Source organism: Passer montanus, unplaced genomic scaffold (genome assembly GCF_014805655.1).
Source record: "Passer montanus isolate IOZ18808 unplaced genomic scaffold, ASM1480565v1 scaffold32, whole genome shotgun sequence".
NCBI classification, from domain to species: Eukaryota; Metazoa; Chordata; class Aves; order Passeriformes; family Passeridae; genus Passer; species Passer montanus.
The window spans coordinates 9,219,681-9,239,556 of record NW_024367930.1 but is presented as its reverse complement, the minus strand read 5'-3'; the positions used below and the strand labels follow the sequence as shown (position 1 = coordinate 9,239,556).

At 38.0% G+C, this 19,876-nt stretch overlaps 1 protein-coding gene across 1 annotated transcript in view; it reads left to right on the top strand.

Moving 5' to 3' along the window:
• Window positions 1–16,893, top strand: part of LARS2 (leucyl-tRNA synthetase 2, mitochondrial) — an 84,776-nt gene extending 67,883 nt beyond the window's left edge. The window contains exons 17-21 of the mRNA XM_039715139.1: window positions 23–192; window positions 1,181–1,258; window positions 3,285–3,396; window positions 9,797–9,924; window positions 15,219–16,893. Of these exons, the coding sequence (XP_039571073.1) occupies window positions 23–192; window positions 1,181–1,258; window positions 3,285–3,396; window positions 9,797–9,924; window positions 15,219–15,398 (668 nt within the window). The 3' untranslated portion in view covers window positions 15,399–16,893. The remainder of the gene's footprint in view (window positions 1–22; window positions 193–1,180; window positions 1,259–3,284; window positions 3,397–9,796; window positions 9,925–15,218) is intronic.
• The last annotated feature ends 2,983 nt before the right edge of the window (window positions 16,894–19,876 follow it).

The following is a 19,876-nucleotide window of genomic DNA, read 5'->3' as shown; positions in this document are numbered from 1 at the left end:
TGAAATTTTTCATTAATCTCAGCTGATGCCATGCCCGGCGTTCAGAGATGGCAGGTGCGCCTCTGGGCACTTGTAACCAAACTCATTGAAGCAAGGACTTCAGGAACCATGCCCAATCCTGAGCTTCTGAATAAGAAAGAGAAGGCTGAAGCCAGAAAGATCTGGGAGCAGAAGAATCTGGTCATTTCTGAGGTTAAAAGATACACTTACATAGTTTCTAAATTACTAAATAAGTTGCTTCTTATGCTAAAACCATAGGTTTGACGTAGAGAGCCAAAAGCTTTTTTCCAAGATGAGTAGCTAATTTTCTACATGAATTATTCTCTATGTAAATAATTTTATCTACCTACAAATTTTGTGGGACAGAAATTATTTAAAGGATGTATGCCTCATGTAAGGAATGAAATGTTATGACATTGAAGTTTTATCAATCTGGAATTCAGATAACTCCATTTCAAGTAACAAAACAGTTGGTGAGTTCTGTAGGTTACCCTAACAAAAGCTTTGGTCTGTTTGTTTCATTCCTCATTATCATGCCTGCTGTTTCATATAGAATGAAAAAAGCCACTGGTGAAAATATATTAGCATAGCCTTGAAAAAAATACTGAAGTGGTTGTTCATCTCTTGTTATCTCCTGCTGTGATTAGTATCAGTTCAGTTATCCAAGACTCGAAGGAAACATAAATACGTGCAAAATTAACTTCAAGTAATTTTCTGTGGATAAAAACTTTTGCCAGTTTAAACCCTGCTGTGAGGGATATTCCAGATCATTTAACAGACTTTATAATTCTAATCTTGTAATCTATGAACAAGTTTTCACCAGTATAAATCGAGTTACAAGAGAGAAGGCACTTGTAGGGGCAAAGGGAAGATATTATATTGAAGGAAATAAAGGGTGACTAATGCACATTTTTCATAGCATTGGTTGAAGCTTTTTAAATCCTGAAACAGAAGGGAAGCTAATCAGTCAAATTTTTATATGATTGCTATTTTCCCCTCAACACATGTGATTGTACATATGATGTGTTTGCATACCAAAGTAATTTCCATATAAGAGGTAAGATGCACATATTTCACCAATTGAAATTGATTACCAGTAATTGTTTTCCATTTAAAAACCCAGTATTCTGAGTTGGAGAATTTTAAGTAATTAATGACAGACCTTTTCTTCTAATACAAGGTAACCGAGTACTTCACAAAGGATCATTTGTTCAATGCAGCTATTTCCCGATTGATGAGCCTCACAAATGTACTCCATGTAAGTATGTGATATTAATGAAGGTATTTTTCTCTCAGACACTGCTCCTGTCAGTCTTTCTACAAAGCAGGAACTACCCGAACTCTAGGTCCAGCTTTCTGTAAGTCATTAACTTCATAAACAGTATTACTAAGTCAAGAGCCTTGCTGAGTTACACTCAGTTCAAAAGCATTGAAAAAATATGTTCTGGTATCACTGTAACCCTGAATTATAAACAGTTTTGCAGGAGGAGCTTGATGGTATTAGATCCACCAGATTCTGATGTTTATGTCTGCATCCTGTAATTTGAAGAGGATACATTTTGTTTAGTTCTGTTCGTCTCTTGATTTTAGCCAAGTTGCAAAAGCAGCTAGGTATAGTAGTACATTATAGAATTACCAAACATTCTGATTTTAAAACGGTTGTTCTTTGCAAGGAAAATCACACATAGTCAGTCCTCAAAGACAGCTTACACTGCTGAACTTAAGTTTTAAGATTTTTAATTTAGATTATGTTGTTTATCAGCCAGCGGTGATAGATGAAATATAATAAACTATTAGTATTATTTTCATTACTACTCTTAGATCTGGTTGAGCAATCCTTCAGGCATATAATGGTAACCTGATATAGACCAAAAATTAAATATAATTTTGAAAGCTTTAGCTTCTTTATTGAAATACCATTTTATACATTATGGATTCCAAGGTGCTTATTAGCACAATCAAGGAACTTAACAAAAAGTGAAGTACGTTGTGCACAGGTTCTGTATTGAGACAACTTAAGTCTGGCATCCTGTATGGTGTTGGAAAGGTTACAGACAGTTCTTCAACTCAATGACTCATAGGCATTTGGGGTTAATGGAAGGTGGAATGAATGTTAAAAAAAAATAAAATTCAGGGTCCTACAGACAGCCAGATACTTGAACTCTGATATATTTCTTGAGCAGTGAAGAAGACAGTGCAGTGTCTTTGAAGAATGAATTTCCACATAGCATGCTGACACTTCCTCTTTTGCTCCCAGTTAGAAGGAGGAAGTGGAGAGGTGGGCAAGGATTAAACATTGCAAGTGGGTAGTAGTTGCTAAAACTTACTCAAATATAGTTTGCACTATAAGTGGTAAGATGCCCTCTGACAACATCTGCAGTCAAGCAAATCACTGGTTTTGGACAATTTTCTAGTTGATGAGAATGGGTTTTCTTCACATCAAATAATTCTCATAAGTTGACATGTATTGACCTTTTTTTATGCTATTTCATTAGAGAGATTACAAAATAAATGCACCAGCTGAATTTGCCATGGGATGTAATCTCTTAGGCAAAGAAACAAAAGTTCATCTGATTACTTTTAGTGCTGCATCTTTTCTATTAAGTTTTCCCTAAGTTAAGCTAAATGGGGAAATTAAGTTCAAATTTTGTCAGTCAAGTTACCTTTTTCCAGAAATTGCACATTTTCTATACTAAAGAAGCCAGACACTCTACTAAAATAATAAGAATATAAAACTGTAAAAGACTTTTATGTGCTTTTCATTCCCAAAGCTTCCTTCAGCTGTAAAACCTCACTTTGTCACTAAATTCAGCTTTACTGAAGCCACTCTATGATCCTGTCGAATGGAACCTTGTCCAAACAAAACGTGTGTTGCATTCAGCACAGTTTGACTGTCATATACAAGTGCTTCACCTCTTCTCAGATAGCTCTGGTTTTGCCTAAGATTGCACTTCTAGAAAAGGCAGCACTCAAAATGGTTTTCTGGGCCACTCTTGTCCACATGTGTGTGTGTTCAGAGTTCTGTGCTAGAGCAGATCCCCAAGGGTCTTCATCAGCCACTTCAGGATTAGCTTCTAAGTGTTAGAGAGCACTCTGTGACCAAGAGTTGTGATTTTAATTATCCATTTTTGTACGTTTCCAATTTGTTGTGAAATTGCACTTTCCTTAGCATAGACATTGATTGTAGGTTTTATTACTGCATTTTCTTCTTAATTAAACTACTTTCCTCCCCACCTCAGAATGTTCATAGTTTGTTTATTTTTTCTTGTTTTTTTTTTACTCAGCATGCTCCTCAGCCCCTTGTTCTCCACAGCAAAGAATTTGAAGATGCTTTGGCTTCACTCTGCATTATGGTCGCACCTATGGCTCCCCACATTGCGTCAGAGATGTGGAAAGGTATTTATAAACTTCATGCAGCTGTTCTAGGAAAAAGGACAAGAAATTTGCAAAAATGTCTGTAACTCAGCACATGTGTCACTTACCTCTGAATTCTTTATCTAGCTTGTCGCCTTCCATCATAATTGTTAAACAAGCTTGAACTTTGTGTCATTCCCACATCCCTCTTTTCTGCCTTTGGTTTCTTTTTCCTTGCATAGAGAGGTGGATTTCTTGAAACTAGGTGGAGAAAGGCAGCTAGAAGAAAAATTCAAGACAGGACTTGCATGAGGAATTCATATGTCAGCTGCTAACTGCTCCTGAATATGGGTGGTATTATTAAGATCTGAACACGAGGGCAGAACCAGCCTTTTTTTAAATAACTCTGTCAGAGCCTTTGGATTATAAATATTTTCTTTCAGGAATTCAGACAAAGCAAACCATATCAGAGAGCTGGGTACTAAAAAGGCTAAAGGAATGTTCGATAAAAATCCTGCCCTTTTAGGATGCTCCAGAGACTGAGGGACACTATGCTTTAAATTAACCTGCCATGGAGAATGGGAGTTGTAGACAGGGTATCTTTTCTAAGACCTGTCACAGTTGTACAGGTCTGAATACCAAATGGGCTAAGTTGCATGGTGCTGATACAGTTAAAGCCTATGAAATAAGGGATATGCATGCCAGAGTTTACAACTGATTGTAAGGCTTATTGGGAAAAATCCCAAGATGCATGTGGGAAGATAGGAATATATTCTGCATCATGGCTGGCCACAAACTGCTGTGTGGTTTTGGACCTAATGTTAGCTTTTGGATGGTGTTTTAATGGTTTTACTTTCAGTAGTTGTCCCAAAAAGCATTGTGCATTCAAGTGTTTGCAGAGCTACTAAACTGAAGGTATTTCAGTGTTGTGCATGGCCTGTAATGTTAATTGCCAAGGAAAGACCACTCTTGTTCAAAGCAGTAACAAAAGAAGGAAAGCCTGTGGAAACAACAAGATATGGTGGGGAGAGTGGGTTGGGTTTATTGCATGTGTTTTCATTTCAAGTGATTTAAAAATGTCTTAATAGAGGTTTAACTGTCTGGAATAAAGAGTGGCATCAGACATGATCCATCTGGTCTTATACTATGATGTGCCATCTAATTAAAATAATGCTAAATAAAAGCAATAAGCATGACTTTTCTACAGTGGTTGAGATGGAGACGGAAGAGATTCAGGATAATTACTTATACATACAGTGTCTTCTGAACTTAAAATTCTAATATATGTTAGGAAAAAAAGAATTATCAGCCATGGTTGATAAAATGACAAAGAGCACTAGGGTAATTAAGAACTTGTTTAACATGAATCCTAATCCTGTAGCATTTTGAATGTTAGATAAGGAAGTCTTTTCTTGCTACTAAAATCACTGGAGAATGAGAATGATAAGCATTTTCTGGATCTCTCTCTGATGTAAGAATCAAAAGGAAGCATATAAAAATTGAAAGTGTATTGTCCTCAGCCTCTGTCTGCATTTAAAGATAAAATTTTACTTGTGTGGTCCAAAGACATGTGCACTGTAATTCATTGCAGCAATCATAAAAAAAAATTGTATGTTGATTATTGCCTGAAGAATTTTATTACTAAATTTAAAAATGACAGTATCTTTTAGCATGGCAATCATTGCATTATACTGAAGTTATTGAACAATTTTATCAGGAGAATGTGCATACATTTAACTACTGCATTGTGGTAAGAATACGGTATTATTTTGAAATAGCCAACATCTATCAGTTCTGTCCTGGGACTGAGATTTCAGATTAAAGATTCCCCAAGTTTTAAATTGCACTCTAGTTCCACCAAGTCCTGCTGCTCTTCTAATGTAACCGATTTCTCAAACTCTGTTGTGTATAAGTGATGATGCTTTACTATTTTAAATAATTTCAATATGAAAATTAAGGTTTCTAAATACTCTGTTTAGTTTTCTCTATGCTTTAGTTCTCCATACTCAGAGAGAATAAGTTTCTCCTTTTGTACCTTGGCTTTGCATCAGAATGTCAGGATAATGCTACTTCCTCTTTCGTAAATCGGTCAGGAAAAGGAGTTTGTATATTGTTAGTTCTATAAATTGCACCTATAGCACTGGACCCCACTCTGATGGAAGCTGGTTGAGTGCTGTTCTGTAAGTGCCTCACCTTTCAGCAGCTGAACAACAGCAACCCTTGGTACTGTGTGTGTGAAGAAGCCCTTCTGCCCCCTTAGGGGACGAGCAGTTTTTGGTGTTTTGGTGTGCCAGCCTGACGGTGTTAATCGTGCAGAGAACGCGCTGCTTTATCGCTCAATAACATAAAAAGCAGCCGTAGCCCCTCAGTGTGGGAAGAGTTCATCCGGCTGATATCTTGGCAGTTTATGAACACTAACAGGATGAGGAAATCTGTTTCCTTCCTGAAACCTTGTATCTAAGGAATATACAGACACCATTTGAGACTTTTTTTTTTAGTTTGTTTGTAGTAGTACAGTGTTTTGCTGTTCAGACAAGGATATGAAACTGCTTATTGTGAGTTGCTAAATTTTTATTAGAGATGGCACATGAAAGATATGTACACCTTTGATAAACACATCTTAGGAAATACTGAAATTAAACTTTTTTTTTAATTTTTAATGGTATCATTGTCTTAGCAATATTTTAACTGTAATTACAATAGCTCTGTTGCAAGAATTTTTCTGAATTCAGCCCTTGCTCAAAAAGGCTTCTGAAAATAATGGAGTTGAATGAAAGCTAATTGATGTTGCAGGTTTTAATTGAAAATCTGAATGAAGAGATCCCCCTTCACAAATCCAATAAGAAACGTGATTTGGAGTTTCAATTTTTTTTTTTTCTCCAAGAGTAATAGCATAAAAGGAAGGAGAGAAAGTTTTTTCAAATCGAGGAAGACAGATTGTTTTAAGAAAGTTAAAAGGATTTGGTTGGAGTTTGCTGGATTGCAAGCACATCCTAGAGTAAGCTTACAGTAACCCAGGCTTTTCACATCCTAGTTCTGTACTACTATACCAATGGTATAATACAGCTTTTTTCAGAGCTGTCTGGAAACAGCTGTTACCATTTCTTTGAGATTGCAAATTGTTTCACATATGACTGACAGACATATTCTTCCTGAGCTGCAGAAAGAAATTTCAGATATGAAACTTGCCCAAATCTATCAAATAGGGAGATTCATTAAATAGTAAAGAGAATATCAAGAACAAAGTAACATGGTAACAATGCCAGAAAGAGGCTGCACAGGCAAGTTGATAATCACCCAAAATGTCTCTCCACTTGCCCTTACACACTCCTGATCTGAGTTTTTTAATTAAATTAGCAGTGTTTGGATATTCACCCTCAGAGGCATCTTGTACTTCCTCCTCTGATATTCTTATACCTTCTGTTTGAAAATCCCTAGTCCTAAACTCTGATACTGCCATTGTTTCAGATGCTTTCATTAGCTTCCTTTTATCACCCATTAAGACTTCCATCTTCATTTCCTTCTCTGCTTTAACTTCTCTGTTCCAGGGCTTGTCACAAGCCAGCTCTTTCTCAATTTACTTCATAATCACAACTTTTCCTCTGGCCTACATAACTTTGTGTCTAAATTATGCAGCTGCACAATTACTGGAATTTTACAGATCATTTTTTTCCAGTGCTTTTTTTCTGTAAGACTCATTACCTTTCCATCCTAACACCTTGTTGATACATGACTGCTCCCACGTCTTCCTTCTTAAATCTGTTTAAAATGAGAATCTGCTCTGCCCTGTCAAATAGGACCTTAAGGAAAATATTATGCTTATGAAATACTCCTGTAATGCGAGTAAAACATTGCCCTGAGCTAAAAAGTTGTTAGACTGGTCCTGTCCCCTCTTTCTCTCAACACACTAATTTACAGTACTATAGGACTCGTTTAACTTGGTGTTTTAAAATGGATTCCAATGCTGTGAGTTACTGGTTAGGGAAAACTTGCTCTAATATTTGCTTGCTAGTCAGTAGAAGTCCATTGAAGCAGATCCAACAGCAAGATCAGGACTTCAGACTGAGCACAAGTATTGTCTTTGATCTGTCCTGTATGGATGGATACATATAAGTAAAAAGCTTACAGTAAGTAAAAAATATACTGTTAGCTTTCTGTCGTGGATCTGCAAGAGAATCTATAGCCATAAAAGCAAAATACATAAAAAAATATGATGCAAAATGCACACCACTTCATCAAATGCACTTCACTAGGTGCTTTCCTGTGCAGTAAAACAATAAAAGATGTTTTTCATGTTTTCACAATCAAAGTTTCAGAAAAGGTCCATTTTTAATGTATCAATCACTATTCTGGATCAGGGTGATGACGTTTCTTGTTTAGCATGTTGAATTTTGAAAATACAAACCAAATCATTATGTTTTCTGTGTTCTTCAGCTTACAAAATGTGAATTAAGGCAGGAAGCCAAATGAGCAACATAACTAAAACCTTCATTTTGGTTTCCTGTCAAACTGTTTTCTCAAACTAGTTCTGTTGACTTTTCTACTCTGTTTTTCTATGGATGAGCTCATAACTCATTTTGCAGCAAGAAAATGAACCAAAGGATTGACACTGGGCTTACTCACACTTCGCTTCATAATTAAATTCATATTTTAATTATTTTTTATTGGTCGGTTTATTAGGACTGACAGCCTCCACAGGAATTAAAAGGGACCCTGGTTTGCTGTTGTAGATAGAAACTCATATATCAGAAAGTGGGTTTTAAATAGTTTGAAGAATTCTTTTCAACAGTAAAATAAGGAATGGCCAGCATTCATGCTTCTGCCACAAGGCGTGTGATCAGTTGGAAAGAAATGAGGTCATCTGGACGTTCAAAAGCCAAAAAGGAAAGAATCTAACAGCTGTTTTCTTTACAGTCAATGTGATAATGAATCATCAATATGAAGATTATTTTCTGCTTGAGTTCCTATTTTTTGCTCTTTCAGTTTCTGAGCTGTTGCTGCAAAAGAAAAAATACACAAAATCAGAGCCACTGATATTAAATTATTTGCCTGACAAATAGTTGTTGTCATTAGGAAATGTGCATGTTCTTGCTTGCCATTAGAAATAGCTCCCATCAGTCCTTCCCACTGTCCCTCTCTGAGTCATTCAGCAAATAGCAGAGCTGTGTGTCATTTTACCGAAGCACTTTGTCTGAAAAAGCACTGACAAAAATGTGGTGGACTTTTCTGGAGGGAGCTGCATGGTCTTTATGCCCCTGTTTGCTGTTACTCACCGTATTAGTCTAAACAATCCAGCGAGCTGAATTGATGTGTGCACTGTGCATGGGTTGGGTGAATGCCTGTGGCTGCTGTCGTGCTGTTTTGAACAGCTTCAGTGCCTCAGTCTCACCAGTGAGTCTTGTGTGGATGTGTTTTCTTTATGCTTTTGATGGAGTTTCCCTAAACTAGAAGAGATTTCACATGCAGAAGAGATTTCATTTTGCAGTCCTGAATGAAGCATGTGCTTATAAAAAGTTTTAGTCTGTGTTCTTATTCACATGCAGAGAATTATTTTAATTTAAAAATCTCCTGGCTCTGTGAGAATCACAAGAGCAGTCATCATTAGTATTGGTTATATTTGACAGCATCTTGTTAAAAGAAATCTTTGTATTTTGTCATAGAGCTGCAGTAAACAGCAACATAAATCCCACTCAGGAGTTTCTATTCAGTTATAGAATGCAGCTTCAGAATGACTTGCATCCTATTCTCCTATGACTTAAACAAATCAGGAATTAATTATCTTGAGAAGACCAGTTTAATAAAAGGAGATCACTTATAGCCATTTTAGAAATTTTTTTAAAATAAAATCGAAGGATAAAATGTTTCAGAATGTAAAAATCATAAGGAGAGAAAGATCTGCAAGGCATTCCTTTGTATCACCTTTAATTTGTGAGAAAATATACACAAAATAGAGAAAATCTTGCAAGTAGCTTGACTTGCAAATTTAGAAACTACCCAGCATATTATAGGTGGTAAAATAAGGCATAATCATTTGTCATTCTCAGTTGTTAGTAAAATTCTAATCAAACTGGTGGCATTACTGAAAATAAATGCAGTATTATGGTTGACTTTTAGAAGCAGAGGTCAGCTTATGTTGTAGGATTACAATTTAAAATAATAAGCAGCAATCTTCTGTGCTCTTGGCAAAGTTATAGAGTGTTAATTTAAATCTAAAGTGTGCCCACATTGTTAATATCCTTACTCATGGTATAAAACAAATGCTTCAAAGATGTAAATCTTTCTGTTTATAATGTGTTGTATGCTAATCTAAACAATGTTATTTCCTCCTATGGCACTTGCTTTTAAAGTCAACTTTATCCTGATCTAATTTGTCAAACAAATTCCAGAGACCAAATGTTCTGGTTACCATACAGATGAATGTTTTACTGTTTTCATTTTCTAGGTTTGGCACATACACAGAATAAACTTTGTACTCATCATCACTGGGATGTTGATGTTCTGCATCAGTCCTGGCCCAAAGTAGACCCAGATTACCTTCAGCCATCAGATGTTGTGGAGATGTCTGTACTGGTAAGAGCATTTTGATTTATTTTCAGTAGTGGCCAAGTAATGTGTTATGAGCCTGGAGCATGATGGAATTTCTTCTCTTGTGGAAGTCTGTGCCCATAGTAGATGATCCAGTGAAAGTTCAAAATAGAAGCTGCTATTACAGTTGTGCTGAGTAATTAAAATTATTTCCTAAACAAAAAGATACAGTGAGTCTGGAAGAGAGGTGCCCTAAATATAAACCTTTCAGAGTGACTGCATATTAGTACCTGTGGGGATTTGACCAATGAACAGCCATGGCAAGGATGATACAGTCAAAACTAGGATCACAATACGGATGTTTTGCCTGACAGTGCATTTATTCACCCAGCCCTGTACACAAATGTGTAATTAAGTGATATTTCTTGTGGTACCAGTAGTGCTATGGCTCCCTAACAGAGCCAACCATAAACTCAGTTAAGTTGTGATTTTTGCCAAATGATGTTTCCCATCTGCCTTGGGCTGAATTTCTGGCACATGTCAGGAGAGTCCATTTGCAGGAGTGGAGTTGAGAAAATCAGCTATCTTTGGAAATGTTATAACTTCCAATTTCTCTTTGGGCTCAAAGCCCTTTATGGCCCAGGGAAGGAGCTGGCTGTTCAGTGGAAGAGTGCACATGGAGCTACCTTTAGTTAACCTCCAGTTTCCCAGCATGTGCACGGCGTAGTTTACTGTCTTCTTTCCTCTGGCTCTAGTGTGTGTTCAGGATGCTCCCAGGCATCCTAAAGCTTGGTCATTAGGCAGGCCACAGAGGGAATGAGTGCCTGGAGCCAGAGGTGTGGGATCCCTGAGCAATGACTCAGCTCTTCCACTGGCTGACTCCTGCTCCACCTGCCTTCAAGTTCCTCATGCTCAGGCACTGTGATAGTCGGTAATTAACTAGATCTGAGGACTCCTGCCTTTTTCACTGTTGCCCAAAGGATAATCTTCAATGCTAACATTCTGAATTTTAATGTTCTAAATTAAAATTAACGCTTCAACTTAAACACTTTCTGTGTTTCTGGATATTCAGTGAAAATGGAGCCTGTAGAAGAAATGTCATTTGGTCATGTAAAACTGTATGTTCTGTGTGTGTAAAAGAAACAGAAGCAATGCATTTTGGTTGTATTTTTTTCTGTTCTCCCCTTTGGGTGAGGGAGCAAAGCAGTTGGGTTGTTTTTGTTGAGTTTTTTGAGGAGGGAGGAGATTGGTTGAATTTAGGGGAAGCCATTTTGCTGTAGATTTCCTTAATCAAAGTATCTTTGCAAATAATTTCATATCTCACCCAATCTCTCAGTCAGTTTATTTGAACAGAATGAGAAATAATGTTAAAGCACTAGTTTTTCCAACATTAAACATACGCACTTAAGAAAGACCAAGGAGTATGTCTTTTTTAAGGAAATTTTCAATTGTCATCTTTCCAAGCCAAGAAGGACTCAGTTGCCAGCTGGGGTTAATAGAAGACTTGGCCTAATAGTCATTGTGGGTGAATTGCTTTTTTCCTCTTTCTTGCCCTCTCTTTCTTTCTTTAAGTGATAAGCATTTTGTTCTCTGAAGCCCAAAATAAGCCTTCACATCCAAGCACAGCTAGCAAACATCTTGAATTCCAGTGTTCAGTTTATAAGGAAGTCATGAATGAGAAATTGTGTAATTATAGAAACATCTTCGCAGTTGTGGTAAAAGCAAACATGTTATTAAATATATCTTTGAAATAACAACTTCAGCAACACAGGGAAAGCGCTGGACACAATGTTTTTAAGACTACACAACCAAACATGAAAATGCCTAAATATTTCACTGATATTTTTCTGCTGACATGAAAATTTCCTTCTCATAAAAAGGAACAAGAAAAAAATTAATTTAATTAATTTAATTTATTAAAATTATTTTTGTTTCTTTTCCTGGTTGGCTTTGTCAAAGCCATAGCCTTGTGTAAGTCTTGTTGTAATAAGAGAAAAAAACATCCCCTGGGTTCTTAGTCATATATTCATGGAAATATGTATGTAAACACCTTCCTCCTGAGAAAGCAAGTGACTGGAGAACCAGAGAGACAAGTTGTTTCTTTGAACTGGAGATAATTCTCATCAGTAGTGCCTTCAGAGTGTATCTGGCTTTCTACTGTAAGAGTAAAGCAAAAGGGAAATATGGGGGAGCAGGGAATGTGAATGTGCACGGAATGTGGGAAGTTTTGCGGACACTGAAGGTTTTTGTATGGCTGCAAAAATAAATTGCCCTCATTAAACCAAGAAACACTCACCATACAGAGGAATTGGTTTTGCAAAGAGTCAGTGTCTCTTCACAAGGCTGTACAGTCAAAGCAAGTCTTTGGGCCACAACCCTATTCTTCTCAAGCCATCAAACTGCCTCAGGCTGCCAGGGATTTGTCTGCTGAGACATTCTGGGTTTATTTCTCTTCACACAAATGCTTCATTATTTCCTGTCTGTGCTGGAGTTATGTCTTTTCATATTTAACCCAAAGCAACAAAAGCAACCAGCTCACTGTATCCTTGGCTGAAACAATATAAATTGCCTACAAGAAAGACATTTAAATTCACTGGGTATGCACAGTATCTGTTCCTCTAAATATTATTGCAAAGTTGAGTATTTTTAATAATACTGTATATTATTAATGCTCTGAAAAATCTGACCTGAATGTAGTGTGCATTTCATCCTGTAAATACTTCTGACTAGCATTCCTCACATTTTCTAAGTGGTGCAGAACTGTTAGCAGATGTGGTCTTATAACTGATGTTTTTATAAATAAAAAAAAATTTGGTGTCATTTTCCTTGCTTTGGCATATGAGAGAGGCCTAACAGTGCACAGATATTTATTTTCTTTCTAGCTTCTCAGAAGGATTATGCATCAGTGGTAAAAAAATATTTGAGTTGAATTAAAAATTCCTCTCTGCAGCCTCAAGGTGCTTATTTTTCAGTCTTTTGTGATTTCATTTCAACTTTTATAACTTCTGTAGTTACCACTGGCTCCCTGTAGATCTGGAATAGTGTAAAATGTCAAATGTTTTTCAGAAAAAAAAAAAAGAAATTAAGGAAGAGAAGAAAAAAGCAACAGCTTCCTTCCTCGGGGAAAGAAAGGACCCAAGACTTGTGTATTTCTCCTCTTGCAGTTTGCCATGGTTTTCCAAAGAAACAAGGCTGCCAGTACCCAGTTTTCTTGTGTGGCACTTCTACCTGGAAATGCCAAGAGTTATGCTGGTCTAGTGAGATACAGAAAGAGAGATGGAGGAATAGCAGAAGGCAATTCTCCTGCTGAGAAACTAAGCCCTGGGCTAAAAGGATATGAGAATAGGATGCTTGTTACACACAGCATGTGATGAAATCTGCAGCTGCCTGTTTTAAGAATAGTGTTAAAATGCTTGATGATACCTACAGTATAATGAAAGCCATGCTCAAACACGTGCTGAAACCATAACCAATCTGCTGTTTGATAAAAGTTATGGTCCCAGCTCAGAGCATAGTGTGGGAAGATCAGGAGACATGCTGTGGGAAGGTGGAGATGTGCTGTGGGAAGGTACACAGTGCCAGGTCGCCCAGGCTTCTCAGCCTTTCTAGGAAAACACAACCACTAGCAGGCATTTATTTACCAAGTTGATTTAGACTGCTTGGCTTTTCTGTTGAGAACAGCACCAAATAGGCTAGTTGTGGAAAATTTCCCCCTGCCAACATCGATCCACTGGGACATATTAATTTGCATGATGGAGGACAGTGAATGACATTTTAACTAGGCAGGCATAGCTTTGAACTGCAGGCTGCGTGTCCTAGCAGCAAGCTGAGAGGCTTGCTTTATATTCCCACTAAAAGTGTATCTGTTTGAATTTTACTGTTTTCTTCTTCCTGTGGAATGCATTTTTTCTCTGAAGTGTCCTGTCAAAAAGAACTGTTTGGATTTATTTTTCATGAAAACTTTAAAAATTAACTCCTATGTGTTTTTCAAGGATTTTTACTTTACATGAGATGCTAAAGGCAAAGTTTAACACAGCCAGCCTTTTATGACGCCACGTTATGGATGCGTGTAGGAGTAATTAAAAGCCTACTGACATAATCACTGCAAATTATTGTCAAGACTAGTCAAAAAACAGAAGTGGCTCATCCTTCCTGCATTTGAGACTCCATTTTGTTCCTTAAAAATCTGTCCCAACTTCCTCTCTCAGAGAATTGCACAAATTATTTTATTTTCAATAAAACAAAATACAAACTAGGTAAGTGAACTAGGTCTTTCTCATTTGTCATATATATCCAGATATCCTGGATAAAATCCAGGTGAAAACCAAGTCATGAACATTTTTATGTCCAAACTGCATGAAGCAATGTGTGTTTCTTTTAGATGATTGAAATCTCCTTGAAATGATGCCTAGAAATCTGCAGTACCTATACAGATTATTATGCAAGTAATGCAATCAACTGCATTAAAAAATTTGAATTGTTTCATTTTCTAAAATATGTGATTGACCTTCTTCTCATTAAGCCACTAAAAATAGTCCATATAAATCTGAAAACCTTTGTAATAATTAATTTCATGCCAGCTCCAGAAAGGTACTCAGTCAGGCTCTATAGTCTGTCTCCGTTATCTACTCTTATTAGATGACAGAAAGGATTTATAAAACCATTTTATAGGCTAAGGTGATTCCCACCAAAGGACTTACTCAGTTTTACTTACATGATTCTGCCCTACTGAAGCAAAACCAGCATGGGGGCTGCACTGAAAACCAGCCACACACAGGAAAATGTTACTTAGTGAGTAGCTGACGTCTTTGTGGTCAGTGTTGGATTAATGAGCCATGGGTTGGGTGCAACATATAACAATGAGTGCAACATACACTAAGTTAAAGCCTATTTTTCTAAAAATAATAAATCTTCCATTTGAATGTCTGCAAGACATTGCTTAGCTGTAAAGAATCCAAGTTGCTGCCCAGAAGTATGTACAAACCAAGACTCCCACCAGACATTTTATGCAGCTTATGTGACTGTCATGTTTTTAAAATTAAAAGATCACTGCATTGCATAGTCACATGCTGCTTGCTGTCTTCAAAACTGAGACTTCCTGTGGCCACTTCTCCAATTTTTTTTTTGAGCATCATGAATCAGAGTTTTATCTTATGGTGGACAGGAGATAGGAAGAATTTTATCCTCTGCTTAGAAAGTGTGGGTTTGGAGAAAAGAGAGTTTATTCCACTTTCCCCCTTTCCTTTTGTGAAAAGATGGGTTGGATACAGGAAATTAAGTGGTAGGAAACAGTCTAGTTAAACTTCTGATTTTTTCTTGTTTTCGTGTCTCTCTTTCAGATCAATAACAAAGCTTGTGGCAAAGTTTTTGTGCCTCAGCAAGCAGCCCGCAATTTTGAAGAAGTCCATGAGCTCGTTCTTCAGAGTGAACTTGGAGTCAAGCATCTCCAGGGACGAGCCATTAAAAAGGCCTTTCTGTCTCCCAGAACTGCCCTTATCAACTTCTTAGTGCAAGAATAGTAAAGGCTCTACTGGGCTGCAGAAGGGATCTGGAATCTTTTGAGGTGGAAACCAATGCAAAAAGAGCAATTATGGTTATTTCACTTCATGTAAAGGTGGGAAACAAATCTTATTAAAATCAGGTTACTGCTAAATCTTCCTTTCAGTATGGAGAAATGTGCAGAATTAAAGTTTCTTACTGAGTCACAGTAAGATGCTGCTTGTCCTTATTCTTTGGGAGAATGAGAGGGAAGCACAGAACTAAACAATTGTAAGAGAATGTAACTGAAGAAAGCACATGGAGCTTAGTGTCAGCCTCAGGAATATATCCTGTTGGAAAGTTAGCTTGGCTAATTTCAGATGCATAAATGTGATTCCAGGACTAAACAACTGTCCTGAGTATGTGCTACCCCAAATGGTGTGCTTTTCTCCCTGGATTTCATGTTTGGGTACCCTACCATTAACTAGCATTTAAAGTTATAAGGAAACACTACAAAACACTATAAAATACTAGAGTGTTAATTTAAAAAATAATTTCTTTGTGCTGACCAATGGCCTTGGGCACAGCAGGTAACCAGAATGGGGTGGTTTGATATATTTCACATAAATTTCAGAGCCAAGCCAAGAAAAAGGTCAGATTATTTAGCCAAGCCCTGCCTTAGCCAGGGTTCTCCTTCCTAGCTGATGTATTTGTGTTGGCACATGCATGAGAGGTGCAACTTCAGCAAAGTATTGATGATTGTTTCTGCATGGAACAGCAGGGAAGTTACTTCCTATGCATGAGCCATCTCAGAGACTTTCAGGGCACTCAAGAGAGGAATCAGTCAGCTGCTAGAAATGCAGCAGTGGGGAAGGCTCTTGTAGTGAAACTTGAATTGACTTTTTTTTTTTTTTTGAGGGGTTTATTAAGTGAAAATAGCCATCATGTTCCTAAAAATCAATCAGACATTCCTAAAACATAAAGCCATTCTCATGCCTGATTCCAGACAGGGTTATTTGTACACTGCATTGCTGATATGTCCACATGGAAATATTTATTGTCTTCAGCACATGGCTTGAAAAAGAGTTTCCAAGGAAACAGTTGCAGGGTTCATTGTGAAATAATGTTTTTTTCTTTAACAGTCATCCAACTAACTAGTCCAATCAGCCAGCCATTTCTGAGCCATTCTGACAGTTAAGAAATCAGCAGTAACAACCAGCGAGGCAAATACAGAGGTCTGCAGTAACCTTCCAGCCCAGCAGGCATCCAAACTCTGTACTGAATTGAAAGGAAACCAAGAAAAATATCCCACATAACAGTAAATAAGTCTCACAGATCCTCAGCAACCAGGCCCAAGACAGATCACATTGCCATGTGGGCACTAGCTAAGCAATGCCAATATTCATTTGGGGTTTTTGCATTTTTGGTACCGAATATCCAGATGCATAACAGAGATGCCAGGCTTAGCAAGTATGTTTGGCTCTACACATCTCCACCCCTGCAATAAAACTCTTCTGATTCCTGCTTCCTCCTGGACCACACTTGTGCAGATTTTCTCTCCAGCAGTCCTTTGACAGCAGAATGACTAAGAAATGGAATATTTACAATTAAGATATGGTATTTGCAGTTTTAAGACTCCAGAAATCTGAGCCACAAAGGAATCCATTCAGACATTTGAACACAGGCCTTTAGTTGGAGTTAAAATAATTTGAATTCCAGTGCCTGCCTGACATATATGTTGTTATAAATTTATAAAACTCCTGTTCTGAAGCCCCTAAAAGGACTGTGAAAGAGATCCTTTGAAGTAAAATCTGTGGCACAGCCCAGTTCTGCTTTTTTTGTCTTCTTTTTTTTCTTTTTTTTCTTCTTTTTTTCTTTTTTTTTTTAATTTATGTACAAGGCTTACCACACCCTGTGGAACCATTTTTACAGAGTTTTTCTTTGGGGGAAAGGTGACATGTTTGATGTAAATAAAAACTTTATAAATTCTCAAGGATGAAGAAAGATGTTGTAAGGCCAGCAACCCCGTGGTGCCTTTAAACAAAAGCTGCAGTCACTGCAGGGCCAGGCAGCAGCCCACAGTGTTTATTGCTGTTAGCACTTGAAGATATTTGCTCTTGCCTGAGGAAGTGAATTGTAGATGTCACTTGGTGATTCAGGCAAAAATCAAAATAGGGAATGGCTTTCTACAGGCTAAAAAAGGAAAGGTAGTGAACAGCAGACTCAGAAAAAGCGTAAGGTCAGAAGTCCCGCCAGTGTGTTTACAGTAAGTTGTAATTCAGTGTGGTCCAGAGGATACAAAAAAGGTGGTGAAAGAGTGAGTGAGAGAGATGATGCAGACAGTGTGACAGAGCCTAATCCCCTGCTAAGTGTATGTTTGAAGGCTGGCAGAGGTGCCAGCTGCGGAGCTTTGCTGTGTGCTGACATTTCTTACAAGGGTGAGCTGCTCTGCAGCACAGTTACCGTTTGTCCTACAGTAATTGTGACTCACAGGTTCGGTCTGTGCCTAGATGGGTCTGATAATGATTCACAGGCTGCAGCCTGTTACCAAGCCTTTGTAAAATAACTCAGCACAGAAGTGTTAATTATTTGGCAGTTGTTATTTGTGCCACAGTAGAGAAGCATCTTGATGCTGAAGGTGGTACATATAGATTGTGCCCCCTTGGAGAGCTCAGTGGGTGAATAGTGCTGGAGTCTGGGCAGGGGACTCTTGAGAAGTGAGAAGGAAAGGTGCTGGCAGGTGATCAGTCAAATTGCACTGCATTCACACACGTTAATAATGACATGGTGCCACTGTCCTTATTCCATGAAGTGAGATCCAGAGATGATGTGGGAGGTTTGCTAAACCCAGTGGGATAGACCCAAGACAAGCTGCTCCAAGAAACAAATCCATGACACAGAAAGGGCATTTTCAGCATCCTGTCCATCTAAGGGATAGAGGATTGGTTGTTGCACTGATCCAATGTATACTAAATTTCTATTTTAAGTAATGTCAGATTTAAAGAATAATTACCGCCACACTTTCCACTCAAAATTGTTCATGTAACTAAACTTAAAAAAAATCCAGCCCCCAAACATTGATTCCGGAAAAATAAAAACTAGCAAAGTCCTGAAAGGTCACCAAGTAGTTTTCCTATTCCATTGATTTCATGAGAAAGGATCTCAGATGCTGGAACGACGGGGGCACTGAAATGTGCTGGAAGACACCACTGTGTAGAAAAATGTGTTATTTGGTGTGGGTGAGAACGGAGGTGACATGGACACACCCGTGGTGCTCTGCAGCAAGGCAACAGGGCTTTTTCTATCACATTAAAGGACACTGCTGCAGGTTAGGTCACTAGCTAAGAGATCTCTATCCAGCTTGTTCTTTGGAAAAAAACCCTGTTCAGGGGCATTGCTGGACAAGCATTTATATTTTCATGATCTTTATCAGAACCCAAACATGGAGATTTGGTGCAGAATAAAAACTCTGTGCTCTCTTACCAGACTAAAGTAATGCTCCAGAACTGAAATCAGGTTAATAATGGCATTTTCTGATGTGACTTTGTAAAGCCTGCTTGTTTATTTTGGAGGGAGAATTTCCACAGATAAGGCAGGTCCTACAGTCTCTCCTCTTTGTCTCTCCTTCTGTGTAAAGCCTCACAGAAAGCTTTTCCTATTCTATAAACCTTTCATAACCAACATGCACTAGAAAGAATGTTAACTAATGCACTGCTGGTTCCTTCCTAGGGAGGTTTGCAGTATGGGAGATTTTTCTAAAAGCTTGCTATAAATGAAGAATTTGGGCTGGTTGGTGTGTTGGCGTTTTGGTTTTGATTTTTTTTTTTGTAGTTTTGCAATACTTACTACAGTTTACAGATGGGATTACAGATGGGATACAGTTTACAATGGGATTGGTTTTATTCATATTTATTTACCCACTTGGAAGAGTATATATGCTGGCTTTGCTGGATGCTTTTTCTGCTTCCATGTTTCATCAGTCCTCTCCTTCAATGATCTGAGCTGATTTTGTACCCAAGGACTGAGCTGGACAAGTGTTCAGTGTTAAACCAGGTCTATGACCACAGAACCTGAGTGGTGAATATACATACTATCAGTCTGCTTTTGACCTTAAAAAATGTTGTTGGAACTACACCGTGGTTAGTTTTGGGGTTTTTTCATGGAAATGGGGTTCATGTCTCAAAGAAGGATGAAGCTGATCACAGTCAATCAGAGGGAGTTTTAAGCATCTCCCAGCCCTAGCAGCAGGAGAAATGAGCTGAAGCATTATCTCAGTGTAGGAGGGGAGAGGATCAGAGCTCTCATCTGCAGTCCAGATGATAAAAGAGATCTTGCCTGACATGTGGAGGAAAGGTGGGAATTTTTTTCCCTTTCCTGAATAATGTGGCTTTCCGGTATCACAAAGCAGTCTTCAGTGCACTAACCCTGTCTGTCCCAGGAGGCCCCCAGTCACACACCACCTTTGTGACTCGTGGCACTTCTCTCACTCAGGTAAGCCTCGGGCTGGAAAACTTCAGGT